An 18,715-nucleotide genomic window follows, 5' to 3' on the forward strand; every position below is an offset into this window, starting at 1 on the left:
CCGTCTTGATATCAGGACGCAAGCTCTCGGTCTTATGGATCTTTCGTCGTAGAAGATCCTAGCCCCCTTTACTGATCCAATGCCACAGATTCTGTTAAATCGAACCCACGGTTCTTGCACCAAAAAGATATAGGGGAAATCCTGTAGCTTTGTCATTCTCGCTGCCAACAGGTAGGAGGGAGCTTTGGCATGCTGCAGGTTGATTTGACCAATCTTTATGTTTTTCGACATAAACAGTCTATTGTCTTATGGAAAACAGTTAGAAGCGTATGCGGCAATCCGCGTATGACGGGGTTTCCCCCACACCGTACCGCCAGAGACTCGATCCCCTCGTGATTGATTTCTCTGAGAAAAGCCGTACCGCAATTCCCATGTTCTCATCCACGAAAGATCTCATCTCATCCCGCAGAGCATTCGTCTGTTTTCCATTTAGCACCTTAATTGGTTTACGGTGTCCGGGTTGCATAGATTCGATCACTCGAACTGGCATCAAGTCAGTTTCGTTCACGTCTCTGGCTTCTCTTCCTTCCGCCTGTTCCTTGAAAGGTGTAGGAGAAGTTACTAGCAGGTAAGATTCACTCTGTACTCCCTTCCCCAGTGCGAGCCCCCATACGGGGGTTCCGCACTATCCTCCGCGCACGTCTCCATTGTGGGAGAGCGCACCGAAGATGCTGCAATTTGCTCTATGTTGTGTGAGTCGAAGACCATCATTGTCCTTCACTCTCAAAATGGAGATGATGCCCTACATTTTCCTGATATGACTGAATTTTAGTCTATATAGGAAAAAGTGGAGCACCATATGGTGACTTCCCCTGAGCACATTCAGACTCTTTTGGTCCAGTTCGAATACCAAGTTGAAAGTTGTAGATTTGTCCTTGCTGGCATTCATGAACCTTACCCTCCAGTGTCCAAAGTCAATGCCCGGGTTCTGTTCACCCAGCATGCGGATGATGTCCTCTACCTTCCTTCGAGGGCCCGGTAGCCAACATGTTCTGTCCTGCGTAGCTGAGTGTTCACAATAGTGAACTTGGGCCGACCGCCGGAACTCAAAGTTGGAATTACCTGCTGGAGCCACTTTATGGCAGCCTCGTCAGTGCACTCCAAATGGAGAAGCCCATCACGAAAATCTTGATTGTTAAATCGTGGCTTCCTTCCAGGCTCCAGAATTTTTTTCCACAGGCATTCCCGGAGGAATGTAAATTGTCCCTCTGATATTTTGCCATCCTTGGCGGAAACTCCCACGGCAACAGTCAGAACAGAGGCTGCAGTTTGCGCATACGTCCTCTTCCTTCCCGTCTTCGTGTTCGTATTCCTGTAGGAGGGACCAGCTTCAGTGAGATCTCTCTCCCTGATTTGATCACCTCACGGCACACCGGTCCTAATCCCCGCGAGACGCGTGGATATAAGCCCTGGTGCGGAGCACAATAAAGCGTTGGCCACAGCAGATGTGTTGGTCTTACGCTTCTTGCGCGCATTACCGCTGGCAGAAGAGTCTGGTGCGTCCAGTGTGGATCTTACCGGGGTTTCCAGTTTATCCCCACCTTCCGCCGGAGATTCCGCTTCCTTGCGTTCGATTTCTCTGGACGTTACCGCGCCTAGTGGTACAGCCACGCCCATGTCCTCATTCTCAAGGTGCTTCATCTTCCTTCGCAGTGCTCTCTTCTGCCGTCGGCTTGGGGCCTTTCCAGGTTCACGGTGTCCGGGCCGCTTGGATCCGTTTTTACATACTGGCGTTAAACCAGTAGCGTCACCGTAGTTATCGGACCCTCGTAATCTCATGGGCAAGGCTCCGATACACGGAAAGCTGTAGGAACTGGATCAGGCCCGGAAAGCGCGGACCCATCGTGCTGGTGTAAACCAGAGCCCTTAGTAGACGTACAGCACCGAAGTAGGGGAGAAGTAATCCACGGAATATCGGTATTTGCAAATCAAATAAGTGACTCTAGAGCAAAGAAAAAATACGGGAAGGGACGAGGCCCAACCCACCTAGACACGGTGCTGAAAATAACAGAATCAAATTTGATATTTAAACAAAGACCATTCATTTGTAGCTATTGGATTTATTACACATTCTTATTGTATAGCCATGTATTCTGTAGAAAATAAATCTAAAAATTTCTATTCCGTAAATTATAATTCGATGACTTATATCTTTCTAATTGCTAATATTTACAGTCTTATGTCTAAGATGATGTGGAAAATTGGTAAATTTTCACAAAATTATACAAATTTCATCTAAAACTCCTTCAGATTGAACAACGTTAAATAAATGAATACAACAGCAAAACTCAAAAGATATTCTTCATCCTTATTCAGTAACAAGTATCATTACTATTTACATCTGTAACTTATGCACCAATTTCTTTTGACTATAAGAAGACGACCAAATTATTCAGTAATTTCGAGCGCGCTGTAAGCAACTACGAAGCAATCGATTTCTAGAGTGAACGAGGACCCTTTCTTACCGTCATTTCGCAACGTTACTCAAAATTATCTCGGATATCATAAAACCTATCGGAACCAGACATAATTAAATGCTAAACCCTCAATTCAGAGAAGGGACCCACTGCAGGGAAATCGTTTACTTCGTAATCCTAACGACTCTGACAATATTACTATTCGACATTTATCAATCCAGAATTGATAATAAAAATTAGATAAATCAAAAAAATTTTAAAAATTCATATCTATAAGAACCTTCAATTAAAGTAAAAGTAAAGCAGTGACCAAATGGTGCGACTATTAAAAGATTTTTATGTCAAACTAAAGATTTTCACGACTCCTCCACTGTTATTATCCACGGGACTGACTTCCACCAGTCTGACAACTTCGAAATGATCCTTCAATGAGTTGTGAGGCAAAAAAATATATTCACAGGATCAGGACAAAGGTCGAAGCAAGCTATTTATCACAATCGGGATAGGCGTGGGAGCCTACTTTGCGAATGCGTCGGGTGGAATTTTTCCCTGCTTGTGCAGCTCAGTGAAAACATTGATAGCACGATTGTAGTCCCAGAGGGTTTCTTCCAAGCATCTGTGAAACGTAAATTTTGACAGGTTCAATAAAGATTCCGATGCTGTACAACCCAGCAAACGTGAAGGTTGAAACAGGAGACATTTTTCGGCTCTACTTACTTTTTACTCCATTCAAAGTTCATCGTACTTTGCGTTGATAGTGCTTGGATCATTTGCAATTTAGTACTCTCATCAACGACGGGTGATGTGACCACGTTGGGTACGGCTGGAGCCACTTGCGGAACCTGTAGACATATTGAAGAAATTGATCGGCTTCACAAACGAACTAGGACCTTTTCGGGGGAAAAAATGCACTTACCGCAGGGGCCGGTTGTATTGGCTCCGCTGGTCGAGGTTTGAAGGCCATTTTTGATTGAGCTTGGGTCGGATTGGAAATAAATAGCATCTCATTTCGTATGCAGAACCCACCATTAGCCATCGGTACAATCATAAAAACGCGCTGAAATGATCTCATGATCTTCGGTGAATCCGGATTTCCATTGCCGTATTGTTCCTTTTTAGAGAGCTCTCGAAAGACACCAGTGACGACAAAGTTAATGAGCTTGGGCTGCACATAGAATTAGCAAAATATTAGTATGAAGAGATTCCAATTTGATTATCATTTGAGTGGAAACCTACCGTGAACAGAGTTAAATCAACAGAAAACGACTGTGGGTCGTGCTGCGTTTTGGGCAGTTCCGAGAGAAATGAGACAACTGGAAGTCGTCCGTAACGGATATGTCGCGATTTGTCCCCAGCCATACGCAAGATATTGCGACTCCAATCAAAATAGTTGTTCAATCTAAATTGCAGAAGTAAAATCAGATTATGACAAACAAATCAGGTAAATATTGAACACCCACCTGGCCCCTTGATATGAATTCGATGCTACAGATAAGGATAGCATTGCCTGCTCGTGATATGCATCTAGAAGCGGTTGACGATTGGCTGAATCATATATGATAAAATATTGCTCGATAAATTGTCGAACAACATCTGCTCCAGCCGCGTCGCATAAAAAGGATGCTTTTGCTGGTGGCAATGTGGTCTGTTCGGCAACATCAAAACCAATTTCAGGCTCCAATTCGATACCATCCTTTATGGGTTTACAGAGTTTATTTGTGAAAAGAAAAACAAAAATATCAGTTGGGAAGCAATGACGAATGAAACTCTCAAAAGAAATCTGAAGTACTCATCGTGGGCTAGTGTCATCACGGATAACTAATGAAGTTGTTCCTCTTTTATGGGTTTGAATCAATTATGTGTGTTGTAAAAGCTGCAGCTATTCGGAGGGTCTTTTACATTATGGAGTCCGGAGGATATGGCCCTCTCATCCAATAATACGGAGGTGAGCATCTTCTGAAGTGCATGTGACGATCCGTCCTGGACTCAAGTCTTGCCTCTTGTCCTACGTACAACCCGCCGAGAGAAATTTGCTGCCAGCCTCGCGGAGCTGGTATACGGGGAGGACCCAAGACCCCCAAGTGATCCGGTCTTCGACAAGAGGTCGGGTCTCACAAAGTCGGGGTTGGTGCGTCTGATGAGGGACAATCTCCGATGCATCAAGGCCAAACCTCCCACCCGACACTCGTCCGCGGTTGCCTGTGCGCCCAAGGAACTGGACACGTGCACACACGTCCTGGTCAGGACGGATGCCGTCCGGAAGCCGCTGCAGCCTCCATATGAAGGCCCATACCGCGCCACTGGAGTGGAGAGCTAGCGGTGAGAAAGTGCCGTTGTTTGAAGGCAGAGGGACCGGTCTCTTCAGGCTGGGAGTAGTCTCATCCAACTAAAGAAGCTCTGCTTGACTGCTGGTTATGTGTTAGCGGCAAGTGGATCTGGCGGGGGGATGAGCCGAAGCAACAGTCCGGGAATCATCCTCCCTGCACTGGAGAAGGTGTTAATAGGACCCCAAGCCAAGGTGGAACAACATACGCCGAGGGTTGCGTAGCCAATGGGGAGCTTGGTCTTTAGTATGCGAACTCTGAATACCTTGGGCACTGACAGTTTGAAATAAGACCCTTACCTTGGTGGGCGGGCTAGTCAGGGTGGACATTCTTCCCGGACTACTTGTGGGACCAAGACGTGGACTCAATTTAAAAAAAAAAATAAGTAAACCGATGATAGAAGACGGAGGACGAGCAGCTAACATCCAGCCAGGAGACAGTAGTCGTCGAGCAGCACACTCGATGCATCGCTGTGCTGATACCAACCGAAAAACAAAGTAGTGGTGTCCAGCCTGGAGTCCACTGCCGTCAAGCCGGGTGTTGCGAGTAGCAGACATAGTACTCCTAAACCGAAAACCTCGACGTCGGGGGATCCCTCAAAAGTAAAGACTGACAAGAACGTCGGTCACAGGAAACCGGCTAAGAAGCGAAGGTCCGCTGGTGCCCTGCTCAAGAGCCAGTACCAGAAGGCCACACATATTCTCAGCAATATTGCCAATGAAGAGGCCGGCACTGTCGACGAGCGGGATGAAAAAGACCTCCCTAAATACCAGGCGATTGTTGAGGAATACAACAGCAAACGCCTGGCAGACGAGTAGAAGGCAAAGCCCACCGCTCTCAAACAAAATCGATCTCAAGACGAGGTCGAACTAAATCACAAGCAGAGCAGAGTGGGTAAGAGGAGCTCAGACGCTAAGCAGCATCTGGGGAAAAGAACGCAGCAATTGCCAGCCGACAAGCCACGAACTGCGAAACCTTCCGGCAACGTGACCAGGACCCATTTACGTGTGGCGCTGGCGGATGATAATTCCGCTAGCGGCAAACCACCGACGGATGTGTGGATCCGTGTTGAGGCCAGATTGCCGGAGATCTCCTGGACGACAAACGAAGACACACGGGACTCATCTCCTGCTTTGATTCCTCTCAGGTGATCCTTGGGTTCCACCTTATCGCTTGCGAAGACCAATTCTCCAGGGACTTTCTCAGTTCCTGCGTCGCTAAGATCAGCGATGCTTGGGAGGGCTAAAGCCATCATCCCCTACGATGAAACTCCCTGGAGACTAGTCGCTCGCATCTGGTTGACGAAGATCTACTTGGATAAAAACAAGCTCGTCCAATCCCAACACCTTCAAAACCCCAGGATTCTCATAGCCGATTGGGGAGTAACCCCAGACAAACAGTCAACCTTTTCTACTAAGTATAAACGGAGAGTGCCTGAGAGACAGTGGAAAAGGTCGACTGTAAAGTGCGGTTCGAAGGTAAAAGTTTACCGCTCTATAAAACCGGACGACGACCTGGATCTAATCGATGCCGCGAACGAGCTATTGATGGAGATGAGGATCGACGGTCCGACGGGAACTGACGAGCCCCCACGCAAGCAGATCATACTGAGGGTAGCGCAGATAAATCTGCAGCACTTGAAGTGCGCCTCGGCTAATTTGCTTCCCTTCCTCCGAGAAGAAGACATCAACATTGCACTAATACAGGAGCCTTGGATCGAAGGCGACCGAACCATCAAAATGCTCCAAAGCAAATATCTTAATTTATTCCACAGCACAGGAGATGTTGATCAGGACAAACTTAGAGCATATATCATAGCGAAGAAGACTCGGCACGCTTTTTTGTGTCCCGACTTGAATTCCAGCAACCTCGTAGTGAAACTGGAGTCGGCGGGGGCAGAGAACGTATATTCCCTCGGCTTACATGGCTCACGGCCGATCAGCTCCGCCAGAGGAACTACACAACTTACATTTCAAGAGCGTCATAGCAACAAAGGAAGCCAATGTAAGGCATACGCTTTGGGGTAGCTCGAAAATCAACGAGAGAGCTGAGTCATTCTTTGATTCTATTATTACTTCAAACCTATCGGTGTGTAACAGGGGTGTGTGCAGGTGCTACTGGGACTCTGCAGTCCTGCCCGGCAAATGCTCTCAATGTAGTCCTGCATCTCTTCCCCCTAGACCTCCACATTAAATACGTTGTAGCGTGCAGTGCCGTCAGACTACGTGAGTCCGGATACTGGGCAGCGAACCCCTACGGCCATAGTAACATCCTAGACGAAGTTCCTCGAGAAGTCTGAGCATTCCCCATGCAAACTGAACTTCACGAAAAACTTTGCTGTGGACTTTCCAACCAGGGCAGAGTGAAAAACCGGCGGCGTGTTGCAAGGTTATGACATAGTATTCTTCCCCTATGGATCAAAGGTGGTCTGTGGAGTCGGTATGGGGGTTTTCTCGAATACGGACGGTGTATCCGGCGAGTACAGTCGGTGTCTCGCTAGCGACTGCCAAGGGCGGAATCTATTCGTTTTACTTAGCTGTCGCGGCCTTTAGGTAGCGAAAGCTTATCACCTGTGCCAAGCCAAAGAGGATTTGATCCGCTTATAACATAGCCCGGTCACGAGAGATCCTTTGCCAGCCGCGTGCAAATGCATTCAAGACTACGGTGGTCTGCACGGGGTACTGGTCCATAGGGGACCATGTCCGCAGGCTCGACATACCCTACAATTCGCATTTCCGAAGTTATGGAGAAGGGAATTCTCAGGCACTTCCTCTGCGAATCCCCCAGCTCTAGTAGAGTAGGCTACAGACACTGGTTAAACCATTCTTTGGGAGTTTTCCAACTGCAGGATGCAAGAACTGCTTTCCTTTGTGAATGCTATGGACTGGCTCTGAAGATACCAGCTGGCTGAAGATCGAGAAAAAAAAAGAATTATAATCCAAGGAGATTTTAACGCCATCATCCTCTAATAGGGAATACCTCAACCAGATTCCCGAGCTGCACACATTTTAGAAATGACGGTCATCATAGGACTTATAGCTCCCAATATCGGTAGCACTCCGACACTCCGGCGCTTTGCTTGTGATTATACCATTACTGACATGATCTTTCCGACGGAGCCCTTAGTGTCAACGAAGCAACGATGGAAGCTACTGGAAGATCTCATGGCCAGTGTACATTTCTTTCGAAGTGACAAACGGCTTCTTCCAATGTTCTGACCCTCGGCAAATATTTGTTACCTGGTGGAACGCCCGAAAGATCAACGTTGTTAAATTTGCCGAGGTTTTATAAAGAAGGGTAAACACAGCACCCGGACGCGGGTAGAACAATGGCGACTCAATCGTTAGTGAAATCAACAATGAGCCTTATCATCACAATTTGCGATACATGGGCGCTCAAAACGAAACTCAGTGACGGGAAGTCATCTGTGTACTGCTAGGCAGCTGAAATTCAAGTTTACGAAGTAACTGCCTCAGACTCCGGCGGATTGCTCAGTGTGCAAGAGGACAAGACGTTGGAAGTTTGTTTTTTTTCTGTACATATTGAAAGTCTACTTAAAGAATGGTGTCCTGCTCTACGAAACCCGGCAAAAATAGCGTAGAATGACGATCACATCTGGGGCGGCTCAGAATTCAGTCCTTGGTCCAGACGATCGTCAGTTGCTCGAAATCGCATCTGGTCAGATACGGGGCTAATGATACGGAATTGATTCCCGCCCGTACGGTCGAAGAAGCTCAGCACACCTGGGACTGAGCATATATTCTCCGTAACTCTGAAGAAAACAAAAGAGTCCATCCTGAACAATCTGAAGTGGCACATGCTACAAAGCCACACCGGAAGTTAGATACCATGGGAACTGGGATGACTCTCTTCTAGGCGAATTCATGGAGGCTATGCTCTCGGCCGGGATAATTGCGGTTGGTTCCCTTGTGGGAGTTTCATGGTGGTTATGTCTATATCGCGGGCAGAGTTCCTTGCGAACTGAAGTGTTGAGTTGTACTGTACAACTCCGGCGTCCTACCCCCTTAGTTGCGGCATAGATGTTAGACAGGCCTCCCATCCACGAGTATGAATATTGAGCCTGTAATTTGTATAAACCAGTATCGCTGTGCCCGTCATGGCGGAGCTATGATTGTGGTTTCCAAATCAATTCCTGTTCGAAAAGGACCGTGAAATTGTACCTACTTTTGTACCCTCAGTCCTCCCTATTCAAGTTAGTGGAACCATGGTCTTGCTGAAGCTGGCGGTGAAATACCTCGGCATCATGACAGACATGAAAATGAGTTTCTTCGAACAGATTTTCAGCACCGAAGACAAGATTGGAGCTAGAATGTTTGTAAGTTTCTGATTGATGTCAATATCAAGAGTTCCTTATCCAAAAGGCGTTGTTTGTTGATGAGTACTGTTCAGTTAGTCCTTTACGGTTCCAAAGTAAGGGCTGAAGCACTCAATTAAGGACATGTACCGCAGACGCCTAGCGCAAGTATAAGGGTGAAGGCCATTGCAAGTTGCGTTTACCTATCGGAATGTCTCGGAACGAGCAGTAATGGCGATAGCAGGAATTACTCCGATCGCCCTGCATACTGCAGAGGTCTATATTTCTCAGAAGAGGTGACGCAAATAACGAAACCGTCGCTTGTGAGGAGAGTCTGCACTCTCAGCGCATAGCAGCAATCCTGAGAAAACCAATCGAGAGCTAAATGGACCGCCCATTCCATCAAAAACGTGCGGACGTAATTCAATCAAAATTGAAATTGACTAATACCTAATCCAGCTGCTTGTTGGACACAGATGTGGTGGATAATGCCTGCAGAGACCATGTGGAGCAGAGTGGCACATTACACATTCTTAGGGAGAAAAAAGGAGGAAATAGAGACGAGAGACGCGAAGATAGCTGAGTCTCCCTGAATCACGAAGTTTTCCCTCTTCTCCTCATAGCCCTGTCCTGAGGGAATATGTCAAACGGTTCCGGGTTAGTGTGCTAGACAATCCGTCACATTAGGGTAAATGCATTTCACATCGCCATCCGAAAAAAATCAACTACCGTATTAATTCCACAATATACTGCAGCGTTGGTGGACCTGGGGTCCTCTATGATTCCGAGTGCTGGCCGATTATTAAAGTCAATGAACCTCGCCTCGCGGTAATTAAATACTGGATGATCTGGTCATATAATGCGCGTTAATTACAGCCTCGATGGAGAACAAAGGTTGACCGAAAACCGATTCGCTTGATTGCCTAGATGGTGAATTAAAAGCCTCCCAACTCCAGTAGGTAAACATTTGACATTAACTCATGTCGCGGAAGGTGCGGCAAATGACAGCTGAGATATTTGTGCAGTACATTGATCATTTCATTGAGTTCTCAGGTGCCAGTGCCATCTCACCCATACTTTTTCTGGTGAAAAATCCTGCATTTGTCTATTGAGGTCATCGAAAGAACGATAATTGGAAGCGTGTCAACGTCGGTGTAGTGTTCGATCTCCACCAATGTCTTGATATTGCCGTTACATCAAATAACATAAAAGGTGATAAGAACAGCTGACGCTTTACTATCCAGTATGTACGTGGAGGGGTGCTAGTCTGTCCTAGTCCTTTCGAGATCTAGGCCGTCGCGCACCCAGCATAAAACCACCGCGCTCGTACAGGTAACGATTCCCCGTCCATAGTACCCGGCCCAATACCCCGCACTCGGAACAAATTTCACTGGTAAATGACAAGAGAGAGCGGCGACCTAGGTGAGGCCGAAAATTGCGTCCAGAAGAACGTGACGAGCCGAGAAGCCAGGTAGCAAATCCTGCGGAACCTCCGCAAGAGGAAGCAACAACAGAAGCAAGAAAAAACAGAACATTGGCCAGGCCAGAAATTCGATCATACGGGAAGTGACGGTGAAGCTTCTATCGAGGCATCGGAGGAGCCCTACGGGTCGCACGTGAATCCCGAGGTTATCCGTGAAATAGACATCAAAATCAAAGTACGGAATAAATCCTAGATGAGCCTGGGCGCTACCCATACAATCGTAGGCTAGAGATCTAATATAATCGATGTATTGCTGTACTCCGGGAGATAGATGGTTGCAGTACATAAACAAGTTAGTCCGCACACAACGAACAAAACAAATACGTGTCTGCACGCTAAATGTTGGTACCCTAACTGGAAAGACGGAGGAACTCGCAAGAGCCCTTCGGAAAAGGTGCATTGACATCTGCGCTCTGCAAGAAACCCGATGATCTGGTGCCAAAAGCTGCGACATTGAACACGAACGCGGTAAAAATGGCTACAAACTTCTCTATTTTGGTAACCCACACACTCAATATGGTGTTGGCATTGCCATCTCAGAGGATTTCCGTGATGCCATTTATTATATCAGCTGATCGCACTATTCACTTCTTCACCGCGGTCGACCTGATGCCGAGAAAGACGCCTTCTGGCAACTTCTCGATGAAAAGACTTGTCACGTGCCTGCTGACGATTACATAATCATTGCCGGCGACCTTAATGGTCATGTGGGTGAAAAGGCAGACGGTAACAGGTGCCATGGGGGAAAGGGGTTCGGAGCGCGCAACGAAGGTGGTGAGCGTATAATCGATTTTGCGGACACCCATGACCTTGTACTTATGAATACATGGTTCATCAAACGATTGTCTCATCTTCCCACATTTTATAGTGGGAACAATAAAACGCAAATCGACTATATTCTCATAAGACGCCAACATTTTACCACTGTCACTGATTGCAAAGTCATTCCCTATGAGACCATCGCACCTCAACATCGGCCGTTGATTGCTGTCCTGCGAATTAAGCCACCGATAAAACGGCGTGAGGAACGCACTGGCCCGCCGCGCATTAAATGGTGGCGATTTGGTGAGAAGAACGAAGAAACGGTCTCACTCATACGATTGCCAACCATTACGAATGTGGAAGAATCATGGAACCAAATGAAAGACACGATCTACAAAGCGGCCTCTGCAACCCTCGGGGTCACCAAGCCGGGTAAGCGGTACATCAACTGAGATACTTGGCTTTGGAATGATGATGTTGAAATGAAGGTCCGTGAAAAGAAACGCCTCTACCACAAATTTCACGACGATAAAACGCCTGCTAATTGGCAAATTTATAAGAATGCCAACCGGGAAGCAAAGAAAGCAACCGTATTCGCGAAATCGTTGAAATAACCGTGAATCAAGCCGGATTTGTCAAGAACTGCGGAACTACTGACGCAATACACGCTGCGCGGCTACTCATGGAGAAACACCGTGAGAAGCATCGCCCTCTTTACATTGCCTTTCTGGATCTAGAGAAAGCGTTTGACCGTGTACCACACGAACTCATCTGGTATGCTTTACAACAACACTTCGTGCTAGAAGAACTCGTGCGCTGGGTTCAATTGCTCTACCACGATCCGAAAAGTAAAGTTCGAAGTATGGCGGGTGTATCAAAACCGCTTCGTGTCTCTGTTGGAGTTCATCAAGGAAGTGCCCTCTCACCACTCCTCTTTGTCCTTGTTATGGACACCGTCACACGGGATATCCAACGTCCAGCGCCCTACACACTGCTTTATGCAGATGATGTTTTCCTAGCATCTGATAGCAAAAATGATCTCGAGCAACTTGTTCGAAAATGGAATGATCGCCTCATGCAACACGGTCTCAGATTGAATTTAAACAAAACTGAATTTTTGAAGACCGATCCCCATGAAACAGGCACAATCACTGTCAGCGGCAGCGATCTGAATGTGAACTGAGCGATTTAAATACCTCGGGTCAACGCTATCAGCCAATGGAGAATTGCGTTATGAAATTGCTTCACGCATTAACGCAACCTGGATGAAGTGGCGTTCCACAACTGGTGTCCTTTGTGATCGACGTATCAACGAACGTCTCAAATCTAAAATTTATCGCATGTCGTCCGTCCAGTCGCTCTCTATGGTTCTGAGTGTTGGCCGACCATAAAAGACAATGAACGGCGTCTTGCGGTAATGAAGACGAAGATGCTACGTTGGACTAGTGGCGTCACACGTTTAGACCACATCCGAAATGAGGATATCCGCGTTATGGGGTTGCACCGATCGTGGAAAAGTTGCGAGAGAGGCGTCTTCGATGGTATGGTCACGCAATTCGTGCAAACGATAATTCACTTGCAAAGATTGGTCTGAACATCGAAGTCGATGGTAAACGAGCAAAAGGCAGACTTAAGCAACGGTGGCTTGATACGCTGGATGGGGATTTGAAAGCCTCGAGATTGCACCCAGATCAGGCATTCGATAGAGCCAAATGGCGAAGCCGATCACGACGAGCCGACCGCGCTTGTGAACGGGACAAAGGCTGAAGAAAAAGAAAGATTGGCCAGGCCAGAAATTCAATCATACGGGAAGTGACGGTGAAGCTGCTGTCGAGGCATCGGAGGAGCCCTACGTGTCGCACGTGAATCCCGAGGTTATCCATGAAATAGACATCAAAATCAAAGTACAGAGTAAATCCTAGATGAGCCTGGGCGCTACTAATATAATCGATGTATTGCTGTACTCCGGGAGATAGATCCCAAGGTGCATGGTTGCAGTACATAACAATTGGCTTGAGGTTGAAAGGCTGATATTCCACCAACTTGGCCATCGAAGAAATAAACACAAAACGGAAAAGATTGTTTAACTTTATAGGGCAATATAGTGGTGAAATAGTCCATCATGACACTTGACAAAAAGCTCCATATTTCAGATTAGTTTGAGAGTTTCTTTAAATAAAAACTTAAAGTCTAATAGGATATTTCCAAATGTACTTACCAATTTTCTAAGTTTTGGGAATTTCCTCCTTATATCACTGCGAAGTAGAATATCGAGAGAAAAAAAAATCAAATATAAAGGCAACGATACCTTCTCAGCTGTAAATATACTAAAACCATTACATATATCTAATAGATACGAAAAAAGATTCGATCCATCATTGATTTTAATATTGTCGTAACCAAATGATATTTTGGAGATCGCTGAGCAAGAGCAAAATTGCGTATTAATCCATTAAAAAATATTAACTTCAAACTTAGATTTACGCGCAATGGAGTTAGTTAAAATTGAGCCTACGTTTGCGCATTTCTTTCAAACATAGTTTAGTCAGATGTAAGAGAAGGAAGCCCACAGGGCATCTTTCTCAAACTTTATTTCGTTTTGTTCTATTTGAAATGAAAATGGCGTTTGTGCTCTATCGAAGTTCATGCATTTTTTGTGGGAAATAACATGGAAAGAAGGAGTGTCATCCGTTAGCTGGTAGGAAGTATTGTTAATGCTGAACAGAGTGCCTTAAAGGCTGATATCGAGACGCGCAACGTAAGAGGAACTATACAACCTCCAAGGAATTTGTCATGAGAAAAATATGGTCTTTTTAACGGATTGCGGATTGCCTAATTTTATATTGTCAAAAAACATAAAAACTTTGGGCTGGTTCTTTCTCGCGCCTAAATTGTATGACACTTTTTAGAGCATTTTAATAGCACTCGTGATTTATTTTTATTTTTTTTAACCCCTCTTTTTATAGTTTATGTGAGTTTCAGTTTTGGGCAACAATTCGTGCCGTATCATCTGCCATCCCCCAAATATCAAATCACACTTATCCATTCCATTGCAGAGTGAGTGTGAGAGTTGCAACGAAACAGCAAAAACTATGCTGTCGACCAAAGCAAAGCAAATCAATGCTCGTTTGAATCTAACAACGTCTCATCTTTATCTCATTTCTCTGCGGCGTCCAACAATGAATGAAGGATCATATTTTGATGGAGTCGTTGTGATATATGTTCATGTGTTTTCGTCGTTGATGAAATCCTTTGAAATATTCTTTTTTTTTTCTTTAATTTTTATTTTTTATTTCGATAAAAATATATTTTATGGGTGCCATTAAAATACAGGAAATACGAAGCCGAAATGAGGCGTGGTAATTATCTGTGTTTATGCTTTTTCACAATATTCGTATCATAAGAAACACTCGGTGGTTTTTCAATAAATTTTCATATTTTTCTTATGAATTGATTCATTGAAGTCATGGGGAACAAGACATTATCTATCCTAGCCGAGTGATAAGTCGACATTAACAATACTTCCAGCAGAGGTGGAATCTATCTACCAATGATGAATATTCGATAGAGTTCAAATTTAATATAATTTGTTGCTTTCAAGTAATCTAATCAAAACATTAGTTATCTTGTTATCAACTACAAAGAGAACTTATAAATATCGCCGGAAATTTGCTAAAGAACACAAGAAAATGTTGGGTAAATGCAGTTGCTGACCGAAGAATTCTTCCACTTTGAAAAGTGTTAGACAAAAAAATGGATAACGCAATAAAATAACCATTAAAAGGCGCTTTCGCTTCCAAGTCCTCTTATTCTCCCAACAAAAACAAAACAAACCCTCGAGAGTGTGCAAATACTCTTGACATAGATTTCTAAATGATGGTAAGTCTTAAAAAAACCTTTGAGACTAGCCCTCTCTCCAGCCGCCTGTAATCCATGTATGTTTAGGGAGAGGGGCTAAGCTTGCACTAATTCTAATTAATTAGCATAATTTTATTTGAAACTTTATATTTTCCATAAAACCATATTCTATCAATTAACTATTCATCAAATTAGAATGAATAAATTCGCATGAAAATGAAGAAAATACTAATAAATTTCCAGCGGTGGTAATCGAGGGCGAAAACTTTATAGCAAAAGCAAGAGAGATTTCATTAGAAAGTAACTAAATAAACAAAAAGTTAATGTAATTCTCAAACTAAACAATTCACTGAAGCGTTGAGAACCAACTCAATCTCATTGACTGGTAATTGTCGATAAATTAAACCAAATTTGATAAAAGAACGATATTAAACTGAATCATTGTCAACATCTGACCAATGAACTGCAACCAACTTCAGACCGCTATAATTTCCAAACTATTCATGACAGCACGCTCAAATTTGGCCTCATGACAGATAATTTTGTTGTTTACAAATGTACCAAACGATTTACGTTTAGTGAGAAGAAAAAATTTCCGTGGCGCAACTCAAACATGATAGTGTTATTACTTTATATTTGACTGGAAATTCATTAGCTATTGTTAGAGCCCTACAACACCTCAATGTTAATAAATCATTTATATCTCGAACCACCGTTACAAAGATACTGGCAGCATTGCAAAACGCTATTGCGATGGTCGGAAAAAATCAGCAACATCGTCAGATATGGTCCGGAAAGTGAAAAAGCGACTTGAACGAAATCCCCGTCGCAGCGGCAAAAAAATGGCTGCTGAGCTTAACATATTCGCTCGAAGTGTGCAAAGAATATTGCAAGATGAGCTTAAACTGAAGCCTTTGAAGTTTCAAGAACCACAAGATAGACCGTAACAGAAGAAAGCAGGAGTGGAACGAGTTAAGAAATTGCTTCGTCGGGTCGAAAGTGGTGAATTGCCGAATTTTGTTTTTTTCCGATGAAGCCCTATTTACCATTGAGCAATTTGTGAACAAAGAAAATGACCGAGTTTACTTGCTAGAGAGATCTTTCGAAAATTTACACTTTCGGACGACCACCAGAATGCAAGCAGCACCGATAGTGATGGCATGGGCTTGTAATTACCACCGATGGACGCTCTGCGCTCGTATTTTTAAATAAATCCAATAATCTATCGCGAAACTGTCTTGGGGGCAGTATTAAAGCCCCGGGCAGACAAACATTTCGGTCGTCGACCATGGACATTTCAACAAGACTCGGCACCGTTTCGTCTCAGAAAGCACGCGTCAACCAAGAATGGTTCCATTGGCGGAAAGTCCTGCAGTAGTGTCCAAATCTTTGCTCCAAACCAACATCGCAAGGCATCTCTTGAGACATTACATCCTAACGAAAGAACTTGTCGCTGAATGAACTCGTCGATTACCAAGCTGCCAACTGAGAGTTCGGAATCATGATGGAAAAAAGTATATGTCACCCTTCAAAAAGCCCATGGTCGAGCCCACTTCATTTAATTCGGAAAACTTCAAAAAAATGGAGAACATGCGGTGATTATAGGCGTCTCAACGCAGCTACAGTTCCTGACCGGTATTCAATTCCAAATCTGGAAGACTTCATACACAACCTTCACGGGAAGATAATATTCTCCACAATCGATTTGCTTTGTGCATGTCACGAAATTCCGGTAGCAAAAGAGAATATTGCGAAGACAGCGATTAACAGTCCATTCCTGTTCAGACTTTCCGAATTTTCAGTCATGCCTTTTGGATTACGAAATGCTGTAGGGACATGTCTGGATGATATTTTAATTGCTTCCAGTTGAACAAGGGAACACGTCAATCATCCCCGACATTTTATCGCTCGACTGCAGGAGTCGGTCTAAAAATCTACGCAGCTAAATGCACATTCGCACAACCATCTGTGTGATTATCTTGGGTTAATGGTGAGCGCCGAAAGAATGGTGATACCTTAAAAAATTGAAATCGTCATCAACTACAAAAAGTCCCAAATAATCTAGGACCTAAGTCGCTATCTCGGTATGATGCCTACCATCCATCTTCTAATGGGATGATTGAGCGAAGACATCGGACTTTGAACGCAAGAAAAACCGAAGATCGTTAAGATTAAAAGTCAAATAATTGTAAAGTTGTAAATGTGTAACAGAGATTTTGGAATATTTCGGTATTTCATTATCTTGACTCCCAAAGTTGTGGCCCCGACAAAACCATGACCGAACAACAAGAGCAACTTTTCGACTCCAAGGACGATGGTACAGCCGTCGTCGCAGGTAAGCTGTCACCATTTTGGCGTGAAAATCCAGAATTATAGATGAGACAAGTTGAAACAATTTTCGCGACCAGCAAAATTACCGCTGACGATGCAAAATGTAGGCATATTTTTGCCAATATCGAGCCAATAATCCTGCCCTTCGTTGCTGATCCAATTTATTACCCACCAAACCAAAACAAATTCGATGCCATAAAGGCGAAAATTATACAACATTTTGAGACGCACAGCGGCATGAAATATCGACGTCCTCTCGACAGCGAGTCATGCGGAACAAAACCTCCGGTGCTTGCGAGCTACACTTACTTAAGCACATTTTTCCAAGCCGATTACCAGTTCATATTTTAAAAATCTTGGCGGTAAGCGGCGCTAAGACGTTAGAAACCGACCAGCTACACGAAATTCATGGTAGATCCGGAATCACCAACCCTAGTTCCGTCGCCTCTGTTCAAAGAGAAACGGACCACGAGCGCTTAACAGCTCTCAAAAGAGTGGTCGAAGCACTGACCAGGCCGTGCCCTCAACAACGATTCAAACGCGCCGCCGTCTGCTTCTATCGCCACCGATCCATCGCAGAACCTCGAAAATTTGGAACAAATCATAATTTCGATCGAAAAAATAGGAGAAAAAAGGAGGATGTTGGTCACTCTCGGAGATAAAGGATCATCGTTCTAGTCACCTCGACATTCGCGACCATACCAACAATCTGAAGTACACCATCAATGCAAGCGCCGAAGTATCTATTTTTCCTCGATCGCAATGCCATCGATCCGACCAATAAACGTTTTCACACCGCCAACTCAACATTGATCGGAGCGTTCGACACACCCGTGTTCAACACGAACTTAGAACTCGGGCGCAAACGGCCATGGACGTTTTGCATCGTCAACGTGGAAAAAAAAGCCATCAGAGACGCAGATTTCAACATAATCGTAATTTTTCAACAATTAGTAGCCGAATATAGGGACTTGTTGAAAAAAAAACAAAACAAAAACAACCTTGTGGCCAAATACAACATTCAACACATCTCAACCCGAGGCCTGCCAGTCGCCGAAACGGCTCGTCGTTTGCCATCGGACAAATTGCGAATCGCCAGACCGAAATTTGACTATATAATTCAAGCAGGAATATGTCGCCCATGCAGCAGTGCGTACGTAAGCCCAATACATATTGTACCCAAAAAAAAAGAAAGACGGAAGCTGACATATTTGCGGCAACTATC

The 18,715-nt window shown here is 44.6% G+C and overlaps 1 protein-coding gene across 1 annotated transcript in view; it reads right to left on the reverse strand.

Annotated features, from left to right (window-relative positions):
• Positions 1-2,040: 2,040 nt before the first annotated feature.
• LOC119653659 (nuclear RNA export factor 1) overlaps positions 2,041-18,715 on the reverse strand; it is a 29,574-nt gene continuing 12,899 nt past the window's right edge. Inside the window, exons 6-11 of the mRNA XM_038058483.1 lie at positions 13,520-13,556; positions 3,878-4,110; positions 3,654-3,816; positions 3,334-3,582; positions 3,135-3,259; positions 2,041-3,033 (exon numbers count right to left, since the gene is read on the reverse strand). Coding sequence (XP_037914411.1) covers positions 2,934-3,033; positions 3,135-3,259; positions 3,334-3,582; positions 3,654-3,816; positions 3,878-4,110; positions 13,520-13,556 — 907 coding nt within the window. The 3' untranslated portion in view covers positions 2,041-2,933. The remainder of the gene's footprint in view (positions 3,034-3,134; positions 3,260-3,333; positions 3,583-3,653; positions 3,817-3,877; positions 4,111-13,519; positions 13,557-18,715) is intronic.

Source organism: Hermetia illucens, chromosome 4 (genome assembly GCF_905115235.1).
Source record: "Hermetia illucens chromosome 4, iHerIll2.2.curated.20191125, whole genome shotgun sequence".
In the NCBI taxonomy this organism is placed as follows: Eukaryota; Metazoa; Arthropoda; class Insecta; order Diptera; family Stratiomyidae; genus Hermetia; species Hermetia illucens.